The 12,435-nt window shown below is 46.3% G+C and overlaps 1 protein-coding gene across 4 annotated transcripts in view; it reads right to left on the bottom strand.

Annotated features, from left to right (window-relative positions):
* Positions 1-12,435, bottom strand: part of LOC108044588 (dnaJ homolog subfamily C member 16) — a 605,143-nt gene that overhangs the window by 250,462 nt on the left and 342,246 nt on the right. For all 4 annotated transcript variants that reach the window (XM_044457445.1, XM_044457448.1, XM_044457447.1 and 1 more), the window contains one exon: positions 16-258. In XM_044457445.1, coding sequence (XP_044313380.1) covers positions 16-258 — 243 coding nt within the window. The remainder of the gene's footprint in view (positions 1-15; positions 259-12,435) is intronic.

Here is a 12,435-nt window from a genome sequence, read left to right as displayed (position 1 = left end):
TCGAAAATATAATACCTGCACAAGGGCTTCATAATTTAAAGCTTCTGAAGATTTTAAAAGCCGTTTCACGGTGTTCAAAATTTCGTTTTTTGTTGAATTGATGAGACTTTCATGTACAACATTAGTATTCTTATTTAATCCATAGACCCATTCATACTTTATAAGTTTGGCATCTCGACGCCAAATAATGACAATTTGTAGAAGATTTTTCTCAAGCGATCCTTTGGAAATGGCTTTAATAAAATCTGGTTGACTTTCCTGAAAAACAAGATTAATTTTTAAGTAATGACCAGTTGTAAAAATTTGTTTATAACACAGATGTAAAATTTATAGATCCAACTAAAATTTATCAAAATTTACTATGCAGAATGAAAAAATAAAATTGTAACCACTATTAAATTTTGATTTATTATACACGTTGTTAAAAAAAAATTGTAAGGAAGTTCTTGGGCTGGGATATAGTGCTCAAAGCTCCCAGGGTCACTTACAATAATTTATTTAAGTTCAAGGACTTAAGAGAGGGGCGTGATAAAAATGGCCCTATTCAGACTCCGTGGCCGGAACCCGCAATGATCCTTGGATCCGACAAACGAGGCTAGCTCCGTCGTAATCTTTGGCCACCACGTGATCCGACCACGATCGGCAGAAACAGCAAAAAAAAGAAAAGGAAGGGGCACTGTCACCCAGAGATGCCGACCATGGACCGAAACCTGCAGCGGATTTAGATCCGACAATCGAGTACAAGACTCCGTCGAAATCTCTCTCAGCCGTACGCTCCGGAACCCGCACTGACCCTGGACCCGACAAAGGAGCCTAGCTCCGTCGTAATCCACGGCCACTACGCGCTCCGGGACCGGCAATAGCTTCGGATCCGACAAGCGAGTGCAAGACTCCGTCGTAATCCTTGGCCACCAAGCGGTCCAACCATGATCCTACGATCACTTACACACAAAACACGGCATAGACGAATAGATTTTTGGTTTTCTAACACTTTTGTTCCTTTATTGTTCTTTGCTTAGGTTTGTTCGAGGGGCGTACAAAGTATCCTTGCCACGCCACTCCAGTCTAGTCGTTTCAAAAAAAATATCTCGAGAAAATATATAGCGGACGCTTACGTTTCCGTCCAGCCAGTTGATTTCCCATGCCTCCGCAGCGGGAACAGGGTCGTACACTCCATCAACTTCGCCACTGTCGGTTGACATCGTATTACACGTTTTTCACGCACTAGTCGAATTTTCACGGCGGGGCGGTTTCCCGGGTTTTTTCACGATTTAAACCTGGCAAGCGCGAAGCCTCAAGAGTAATTGCTTTTGCCTCTCTTTGATATCGGCGCACGCACCCCATATTTTGCATTGCGTCGGCGTCGCTGCCGCTGCGCTGGCGCTTCGGCATTTTTCAGGCAAAATTATTTCCCCTTGCTCGAAAACATCGGTCGGGATGGTTGCAATTTGGTTCGATAGTGCGAAAATATTTCCCCTTGCTCGAAAACATCGGTCGGGTTGGTTGCAATTTGGTTCGATCGTGCGAAATTATTTCCCCTTGCTCGATCGTGCGACGAAAAGCTTGTGTGCCTGTGTGTGTTGCTGGTTCGATGGTTTGGCGGTGTTGGGTGCGTTGGCTATGAAAAAGCTAAACTAAAAATATTTTTACGTGGCTACAAGGCTATATCTACAAGGCTATAGCTACAAAATATTCCTACATGGCTACAAAAATCCTACATGTCTACAAAATATACTAAATATACAAATTGTGAGGGCCGTCTTACGGTTCCTCACACCCCCCCTTCCTTCGTGGTGCTGGAGCGAGATGTTGACGAACCGATTATTAGTAATCGAAATCCGGTAGGTTCGCCCCTTTACCTTCCTTGATCACCCGTCAGTGGCGCACAGGTGTCTCGGGTTTGGTGAGATTCTAGAGTGGATTCGTGGATCCCTTCGGCGTCTTCTTCTGGGGCCTCGACGGTCTGGTCCCCATGAAAGGGTTTTAAATCGGCTAGATTTGCATTGCGACGCTTGCGTGTCCCTCGAAGTTGAACTCTGGCGATGTTTGGTGACAGAAATTTTATGATCTTATAAGGACCTTCGAATTTTTGAGCTAGTTTTGCATTGAACGCCTCCGCGGCGTTGGACAGGTGGTGAGTTCGGACCCAAACTCACATCCCAATGGTCGGTCTCCATTCCCGTCGGCGCAAGTTGTAATAGCGACTTTGTTCCTGGTCTCCATTCCAGTCGGCGCAAGTTGTAATAGCGACTTTGTTCCTGGGCTGCTCTCTCCATGTTTTCCTTGGCTGTTTGAAAAATGTTCTTGAGATGCTCTGCCTTACTCTGGGGGTCTCTGGGGGTCTCTGGGCGCTTCGCTGGCCCCTGGTGTAACTTCGTTGAACCAGCTTCCGGGTAATCGGGGCTCACGACCCTGTACTAGGTACGCTGGGCTGAATCCGGTGCTGTCGGAGACACTCGTGTTGATGGCCAGGGTGATTTCCGGCAACAGGTGATCCCATGTTCGTTGGTCCTCCGTGGCGTTCTGCGCGATCATCGTTTTGATGGTGCGGTTGGCTCGCTCTGTAGGGTTCTGTTGGGGGGAGTATGGAGCAATATGCTGCACTTCTATTCCTGCTTTTTTGCAGAATGCTTTGAAGACCCTACTGGTAAACTGGGTCCCATTGTCGCAGATAAAAGTTTTTGGGGCGCCGAACCTAGCCAGGATTCGCTCCCGGAAGGCTAATTCCAGACTGGTGGCGGTAGCTCGGCGTAGGGGTATTAATTCGACCCATTTGGTGAAATGATCCAAAAACACCAGTAACATCTTGTGTCCTTTGCGGGACCTGGACGGAGGCCCTACGAAATCCGCGCACAGGGTTGAGAATGGTCCCTCTGATTTCCTGGTTAGCATCTTCCCCGCTTGTTTGCGTTGACTCACCTTAAATTGCTGACAGGCTGGGCATTGTCTCTCCTCCCGCAGAGGAAGTCGATTCCGAGAATGATCTCGTCCAAGATGGACGGTAGCACTAGCAGTGTGGTCTTAGCTGTATACCGTCCTAGGGTTACGGTGGTGGTCAGGGCGTGGGTGACGTCGGTGGTGGATCCATCTGCCAGGGCAATCCTTGTTCGTACATCCCGGCGGTTATGGGTACTCCCAATGTCGTCGGCTATTTTCGCGCTGATAAAGCTCCTGGACGCCCCGGTGTCCAGGGTGGCGTGAAACGTATTTCCCTCGATGCTGACCGTCGCCACGATGCGCCCCCCTTCAAACCGTAAAGGTGGGGTTAGTTCTGGGGTCCTTGGTGTGTGGTCCTCGCTGGTTCCCCGGATGGGCGAGGACAGATCCTCGAAGTCTTGCCGCCTCACAAATAACTGGTATTCCGGTCGAAGGTTCTGGTAGAGTCGCTCCAGTTCCTGCGCCGGAGTAAACTTTGCCCGCTGCAACAGGAGTCGGAGCTCAACTACGTATTCCTTGCAGCTCTCGCCCGGTTGCTGGTATCTCGTCCGGAACGTGTCTTCCAATCGTTGGAAATATTGTGGTGGGAGGAAAAATTCAAGAAATTCTTTCCTGAAGATTTACCAACTTTCCGCTCTTCCCTAAGCAATCCGGAGATTACCCTGGGGAGTCGTGCGGTCTTGAGTCGGTATCCGTCGGCTTGTACCTCCAGGCGTTGGACAAATGTGAGCGGGTCGGTCTGTCCGTCGAATAAAATGCCCCTGCTTTGCAGTTTTTCCGCCAAGGTGGCGGAGGATATTTCCACGCGTGCGGGAGGGTCCGCGTTTGTGTTCATTGTCGGTCGCTTGCCTGGCGGTACTTCCAGTCTTAGGGAGGTGCTCCCGGTGTCTACACCCGGTGTGCTTTGCTTCTGTTCCCGGGGTTCTTGTTCTCCCAGAGGGCTCAGGGACTTGTCCCTGGGTGTGGCTGCTTCTGGGAATGTACTAGCCAACTCCTTGGCTCGGTCCTGAAGTTCCGGCTCGAGGTCCTCCCGGGTGAGGAAAGTCGCTCGCCGCCTGCGCCGAACTCGGCTAAGAGGAGTTGTAGTTCCTCTTTGCGGCGATAGGATATCCACCTTACACCCATGGTTTCCGAGTGACAGAGAGCGGAGGGGGGAAAAAAATTTAAAAAGATCGTACCGCTTAGTGGTGCGCGGAAAAATAATTCGGGGCGAGGGTACCGAATATTTATAGGACTCGGGGGTCCTTGCTGTGCACGGTGCTGGGATTCGGGCTAGGATGCCGAATGTTTACAGGACTCGGGGGTCCTTTCATTGCGTACGCAGAAAAAATAATTCGGGGCGAGGGTACCAAATATTTATAGGACCTGGGGGTCCTTGCTGTGCATGGTGCCAGGATTTGGGCTAGGGTTTTCACTGGTGATCGTTGTTCGCGACGATGTTCCCCGCTTGATGGCCGGAGCTTGACTGCCTTTCGGTAGCCCGGTGTGCTCCTCTTATACAACATGGGAAGCGAGAGAGGAGGAACAAAAAATTACGTATGTGTGGTTTTGCGCAACCACACATATTTATATTTTCTTTCCCGTTTCCTCAGGGAAATTTTTTTTTCGTGTGCTTCGGGACCCGACAAACGAGCTTAGCTCCGTCGTAATCCACGGCCGCTACGCGCTCCGGGACCGGCAATAGCTTCGGATCCGACATGCGAGTGCAAGACTCCGTCGTAATCCTGGGCCACCACGCGGTTTCGTAGAGGGAAAACATATTTTGTAAAATATCGATATATGGAGGAAAATTCTGTGTGTGGGTGTGTAAAAAAAAATTATCCTTGGATCCGACAAACGAGGCTAGCTCCGTCGTTATCTTTGGTCACGCGGTCCGACCACGATCGGCAGAAACAGCAAAAAACAAGAAAGGAAAGCTAACTTCGGGCGGAGCCGAAGTTGATATACCCTTGCAGAATATTCTGTAAATTATATTCTCCAAAATTATTCATATGATGCATTCTTAATACTCATAAAAAGTCCCAACTTCCTAACTTTAAAAACACCAAAGTTATAGCATTTCCAATCGTTCAGTTATATGGCAGCTATAAGATATAGTCGGCCGATCCTTATGAAATTTGGTAGGTCGGATTGATTGGCCAAAAATAAAGCCCATAGAAAATCCCAACTTTCTAGCTTTACAAACACCAAAGTTATTGCATTTCCGATCTATCAGTTATATGGCAGCTATAGGATATAGTCGGCCGATCCTTATGAAATTTGGTAGGTCAGATTGATTGGCCAAATATAAAACCCATAGGAAATCCCAACTTCCTAACTTTACAAACACCAAAGATATTGCATTTCCGATCAATCAGTTATATGGCAGCTATAGGATATAGTCGGCCGATCCCGGCCGTTCCGACTTATATACTGCGTGCAAAGGAAAGAAGGGTGTATGCAAAGTTTCAATTCGATATCTTTAAAACTGAGAGACTAGTTCGCGTAGAAACAGACAGACGGACAGACAGACGGACAGACAGACGGACAGACGGACAGACGGACATGGCTATATCAACTCAGGAGGTGATCCTGATCAAGAATATATATACTTTATAGGGTCGGAGATTTCTCCTTCACTGCGTTGCACACTTTTGACCAAAATTATAATACCCTCTGCAAGGGTATAAAAAGAAAAGGAAATGGGGTTTTGTGGGTACTGTCACCCAGAGATGCCGACCATGGGCCGAAACCTGCAGCGGATTTAGATACGACAATCGAGTAAAAGACTCCGTCGAAATCTCTCTCAGCCGCACGCTCCGGAACCCGCACTGACCCTGGACCCGACAAAGGAGCCTAGCTTCGTCGTAATCCACGGCCACTACGCGCTCCGGGACCGGCAATAGCTTCGGATCCGACAAGCATGTGCAAGACTCCGTCGTAATTCTTGGCCACCAAGCGGTCCAACCACGATCCTACGATCACTCACACACAAAACACGGCATACACGAATAGATTTTTGGTTTTCTAACACTTTTGTTCCTTTATTGTTCTTTGCTAAGGTTTGTTCCAGGGGCGTACAAAGTATCCCTGCCACGCCACTCCAGTCTAGTCGTTTCAAAAAAAAAATATCTCGAGAAAATATATAGCGGACGCTTACGTTTTCGTCCACAGCAAATCCAGCCAGTTGATTTCCCATGCCTCCGCAGCGGGAACAGGGTCGTACACTCCATCAACTTCGCCACTGTCGGTTGACATCGTATTACACGTTTTTCACGCACTTGTCGAATTTTCACGGCGGGGCGGTTTCCCGGGTTTTTTCACGATTTAAACCTGGCACGCGCGAAGCCTCAAGAGTAATTGCTTTTGCCTCTCTTTGATATCGGCGCACGCACCCCATATTTTGCATTGCGTCGGCGTCTCTGCCGCTGCGCTGGCGCTTCGGCATTTTTCAGGCAAAATTATTTCCCCTTGCTCGAAAACATCGGTCGGGATGGTTGCAATTTGGTTCGATCGTGCGAAATTATTTCCCCTTGCTCGAAAACATCGGTCGGGTTGGTTGCAATTTGGTTCGATCGAGCGAAATTATTTCCCCTTGCTCAAAAACATCGGGAAGGTTGGTTGCAATTTGGTTCGATCGTGCGACGAAAAGCTTGTGTGTGTGTTAGCTTTGTGCAGGTGTTCAAACTGTTCGATGGTTTAGGTGTGTGCAGCTGCTGATGTTCGAAGTGTGTGTAGAATAGAGCGAGAGCGTGTTGGTGCGCTCAGGCGTTCGATGGTTCCAATGTGTGCATATGCAGAAGAGAGCGAGAGCGTGTTGGTTGCGCTCAGGCGTTCGATGGTTTAGATGTTGCGGACGTTGATGTTCGCAGTGCGCGTTGAGATGAGTGTGTTTGACGAGAGCGTGTTGGTGTTTGAAGTGTGTGTTGCTGGTTCGATGGTTTAGCGGTGTTGGGTGCGTTGTCTATGAAAAAGCTAAACTAATAATAATATTACGTGGCTACAAGGTCGGTTTTGGATATCTCTTCATGAGTCTTACATGGCTACAAAATATTCCTACATGGCTACAAAAATCGTACATGTCTACAAAATATACTAAATATACAAATTGTGAGGGCCGTCTTACGGTTCCTCACAAAATAGGCATTTAAATAATAGAATATATCTTTTTTATAGCTAAAAACAAAAGCAGAAGGTAAATTCCGCAGCCGGAGTTAGAAACTCTTGCATATATAACAAACATTTAGTATTCTATAAAAATAGTAAAATCACTCCGAAGTGAGTACAAGTGTGATTAAAGTTAAGTAGAAAAATGTTGTGTTATTGAAGAAATTAAAATTTAACCAACGTGTGACCTCGAGTTATCCAATGGCTTCAATTATTATAAAGGTCAACGCAAACTAACACAAACGAAAGTGTAACAATCTTCAACTATTGTTGTATTTACTAGACTGCGTGCTGGAAAAACCAAAGTGTTTTTCAACAGAGAAAACAATCACTAAACTTATAGACACTAATAGAAGCTTTAACGGCATAACTCCATCTATGTAAAAATCAACTCATAATTGCAAGCAAGCTTCTCTAATCGTAACATTGGGAAGTTCCTGACGATCTGCTTCCATCCCCGTAGTATTTTTGTACAATCGAAAATGTGTTTTGAAAATAGCATTTTTTTATTATAATCTTGCTTATATTTATTTAGTCTTTTTTACCACATAATATTTAATTTTATTCATGCACTGAGGCCGTTAATATCTTTTATAATGCATTGAACTCCTTTTTTTTATCTGTGTGTTCCGTTATACTTTCCGTCAGTTTCAAATAAACCTGAATGGTTTAATAAGGAGTTGTCACTCCTAAAAAATGTTAAGTCCAGACTTTTCAATAAATTTAAAATGTGCGGTTCACAATCTGCCTTCTCTTGATACCTAAGGGCTCGGTAAAATTTTACCGTGCTTTACGCCCGGTGTTATAAAAGCTATCTGACTCGTTATAGGGTCCAATTTCCCAAGATCCAAAAAAGTTTTATAATTTTGTTAGATCAGCCTGTTACCCATCATCGCTACCATTTGAAAATTCTACGGCAAATAATGATCAGGCAATTGCCGATCTTTTTGCCCAGTTTTTTCAGACAACATATTCTGTTTCATCCCGTCCAAATCAGTCTTATTCAAATGCCATATGCAAGTCAAACTTAATTTTTTGTCCGAGGTTAAGCGAAAGCTCCCTTCTCTTGGATCTCCATAAAGTTAGACCAGTCTATTCACCGGGTCCGGACGGAGTTCCAGGCTGGGTGCTTAAATACTGTGCTAAAACTCTGTGTAGACCTCTGTACAAATTGTTTACCTTGTCTTTAAAAACTTCTCATTTCCCACTTATCTGGAAGGAGTCATTTGTTATTCCTCTTCATAAGAAAGGAAATAAATGCAATACAAGTAATTACAGAGGCATATCCAAATTATCCGCCATCCAAAAGCTTTTCGAAAACGTTATTACACCCCACTTGCAACATCTTTGTAGATCAATTATATCTCCATGTCAACATGGATTTATAAGGCGAAGATCTACGACGACAAACCTCTTGGAGCTAACGTCTTTTGTAATAAATGCCTTCATAAAGAACATGCAGACTGACGTAGTTTACACTGGTTTTAGTAAAGCGTTTGATTCAGTAAGTCACTCGCTTCATGTATTAAAGCTTATTAGGGTTTCCATGTGATCTTCTATCATGGATCTTAAGTTATCTTAGTGGTAGGACTCAACGAGTTCTCTTTAAAAACTCTATCTCTAATTTGATCCGAGTTACTTCAGGCGTCCCACAAGGATGCCAATGTGGCCCACTTCTTTTCACTTTATTTATAAACGATCTCTCTCTAGTCTTGACAAAGTCGCGTGTCCTTATGTACGCAAATGACGTTAAGTTATGCCTGCAATATATCGAAATTTCCAGCAGTTCAGACTAACAATCGGACCTAAATGCTTTTTAAACATGGTGTTGTGAAAATCTTTTGGATTTAAATAGCGCTAAGTAAAGAAATGACATTTTTTAGGGTGAACCCACAAACCCACGTATACGCTGGGTGGTTGTGCGTTGTCTAGAATTACGCATGTTGATGACCTTGGCCTCCTTTTTGACCCAAAACTTAAGTTTTGTGACCATATTACTTCTATGGTGAATAAAGCCAGGGGAGTACTTGGATTTATTAAAAGGTGGTCAAAGGAATTCGTTGATCCATATGTTACAAAGACTCTTTTCGTTTCACTAGTCCGTCTAATCCTGGAGTACTGTTTAGCAGTTTGGAGTCCTCAGTATGGTGTACATATAGACCCGATAGAGTCTGTGTTAAAGAACTTTTTATTATTTGCTCTACGGGGCCTTAACTGGAATGCAAGCCTTATTTTACCATCCTACTCTAGTAGACTTCTCCTAATTAATCTACAATCCTTATTAAACCGTAGAACGATGCTTAGCAAAACTTTTATTTATAAACTTATTTACGGGAATGTGAAGAGTCCCGAGTTACTGGGTAGCATAAACTTCTCCGTGCCTAGTAAAATTTTTTTATAAAGGCCATCCATCTAGAGCCTACATCCGATCTGACGACCGAAAAATTTCTTGCCGCTTTCACTCGGTTCGTATGCAGAAGAGGGTGTCTTCGTCGGCGCTGCCACCCTGCTCTCCCGAGATTTTTTACAAGCCGTAAAAGAGTCTGTGACTGATGCGTATAGTCATCAGCCGCTCTACTGGCAGTTCATTCCTCCAGGGCCACCCCATATGGGAGGCCTATGGGAAGATGGTGCCAAGAGCTTCAAGACTTTGTTTTATAAGTCCACCGCTACGCGAAAGTACACTTTTGAAGAGCTTTCCACTCTCCTAGCTAAAATCGAAGCTTGTCTAAATTCCAGACCGCTATCTCCCATGTCAGAGGATCCAACTGATCTCTTAGCGTTGACACCAGGGCACTTTCTGGTTGGCGGGCCTCTTCTGTCCATAGTGGAACCCGAAGTAAAGGGAGAATCCAAGTCCATTGTGAACCGATGGCAACACTTAAAGTCTCTACATCAGCAATTCCGCGCTCCATGGAAGGAGGAGTACCTAAAAGAGCCCCACAACCGCAAGAAGTGGCAATTTGCCATGGAAAATCTTCGCGCCGGTGACATGGTCGTCATCAAGGACAACAATCTGCCCTCAAATGAGTGGCGACTAGGTAGAATCGATTACGTCTTTCCAGGAGCTGATGGTAACGTACGTGTAGTCGACATTCGTACGGCACGCGGCGTTGTCCGGCGTCCGATAACGAAGGTTGTTCTCTTACCGGGGGCTCCTTCCACATCTTCTACCTAGCATTCCTTTTTTCTGCTATCTATAGTTTCTAAGCACGCACCACTACAGCCTAAAACATCTCAATTTGTTTGTTTTTTCCATGAATCACAGATCCATTAAGCATGGCCCCACATCAACGCAGCGTCCAAGCCTTGGAGAGCAGACGTACTCGAGGTACGCAGTCCTACCGCTGCCGAGTCTGCCGGGGAATCCATCCTTTAAAAAGGGTGTCAGAGGTTCCAAAAGCTGAGCGCGAAGAAGAGGCTCCGAGCAGTGCTTAAAAATAAGTACTGCGCGATCTGCCTCGCCCATGAGCATTCGCAAGAGAGCTGTCGCAGCGATGACCATCCATATGACAGAGTCTCCCAGCTCCCAGCGACGTGCCTCTTTTCAGCAGCGTTCGCGCCGGCAAGATCCACCAACCCACCAAACGCTCGCCAATGCAATGCGCTCGGAAGGCTCCGCTTCTCGACAACGCACGCGCCGGCAAGATCCGCCAACTCGCAGAGCGCTCGCCTTTCCGCCGCGCTCAGCCTCCTCGACACCGGGTCCATCGCTCTCATCCCTCCTGGAACAGTACAGCATAAATGTCCTGCCGACGGCCACGGTCATCCTGGAGACCGGGCCTAAGACATTTGACACCGCCGCCCTTATCGAACCGTGCACCCCGACGAGATGTATCGACGCGTCTCTGGCATCCGCCTTTCGGTTGCCCACAACCAGTGTCGGGGACGAGCCGGTGTGCACGGCGACGATTCGTTCGAAAGTCGACAAAGGGAACGAATGCAATCCGAGCCATTCCTGAGACGGTCGTGTACAGGTTCTTCCGCTGGCCGACAGGCGGTTCTACCTGCCGGCGACGATCTCCTTGGTCCAGGGTGCGGATGTTTATGCAAAGGTCATCCAACCAGGATTCCACCTAGTCGACGAGGGACTACCCGTGGCCCAGAAGACGACGTTCGACTGGATCCTGTTCGGCGCCTGCAGACAGCCGTAATTTCTCCCGAGTCGTTGCAACGCAAGCGATGGCAAGAGGGGCGGAAGTTTCAGGTAACGAAGCACCCTGTTTTTCGCCCGCTCTTCTCCGCTCTTATTGCCAACTCCCCCGCTCTGGCTGCCTGCGCTTCCAGGCTCCCCCTAAGTCTCCAGAACGCTCGGAAGGGCATCGTGCTAAATATGTTTAAGCAGTACTCTAACGACTATCGACAAATAAACATCGCCCGGCCGCTCCACGCAATTTACGAAAGCCCACCGTGTTTTTTACTTCACTTTCGTTTGCTCTTCGCGCTCGCCGAGTGATTTTTTTATCCCACCTGCACAGCTTTGCTGCCTCCAAAAGGTTCAACGCCCCAGAACAACCAAGAACTATGTTCAAGAGGAACTTTAAATATTTGTAGATCTAACTATGATATTCATGAACCGTTTAGAGTACTGTGTAACGACTATAATAGACTATACCGTGTTATTTCTACTACCGACTCTTTGCCAAGCCTAAAAGCCTTAATTGTATCTTATTTAGCACAAAATTAGTATTAGTATTAGTCTCGTACGTATTTTTAGGCCACTTGTTTGCGCTGATCATAGTGCATCAACATCCGAAACAAACAAAAAAAAAAATTTTTACGAACAGCTACTAAGATATTAACTGGTACAGAAATAGACGGCTCTGAACAGCGAGAGAATTTCTCAATTTCGTCTTTTACTACGAGGACCCCTAGGCTCTGTGGATGTTTTCGTTGCGATCATACCATGGTGCCCCAGTGATAGTTCTCAGGATTTTTGATTGTGCGCGCTGTATAATGACAGCTAGATCAGGATCTTTTAATTCAGGCATAGAGGTTTAATCATGTATGGCTTCAATCCGATGTTGCTGCTGTGCATCTCACTGAAAATACTCTATTGTACAGATACGACTCGGGGTGTTTGTGGGTGTAGATAGGCAAATGTATTTTGATTTAATGCACGAGACCATGAAACCAGACTCGGTTGAAGTCTTGTGATACATCGAGTAATGTAGCGCTACAATATTCTCAATGCTCGAAAGCTGTGCATATTTCTGTTGTTATCCTGTTAACTTGCTCGATGGTTTCTTGGGAGGCCGCACTGGTGTGCCGGTATGACATTGTATGTGAAGAGTTGGGGCGCCGATGATTGCTCGTCTTTGGAAGGCAGCTTCGTCAGGCGTTGCGGCTGTT

This window comes from Drosophila rhopaloa, unplaced genomic scaffold, assembly GCF_018152115.1.
Source record: "Drosophila rhopaloa isolate 14029-0021.01 unplaced genomic scaffold, ASM1815211v1 contig_156, whole genome shotgun sequence".
In the NCBI taxonomy this organism is placed as follows: Eukaryota; Metazoa; Arthropoda; class Insecta; order Diptera; family Drosophilidae; genus Drosophila; species Drosophila rhopaloa.
This window is presented reverse-complemented; position numbering and strand designations above follow the sequence as displayed.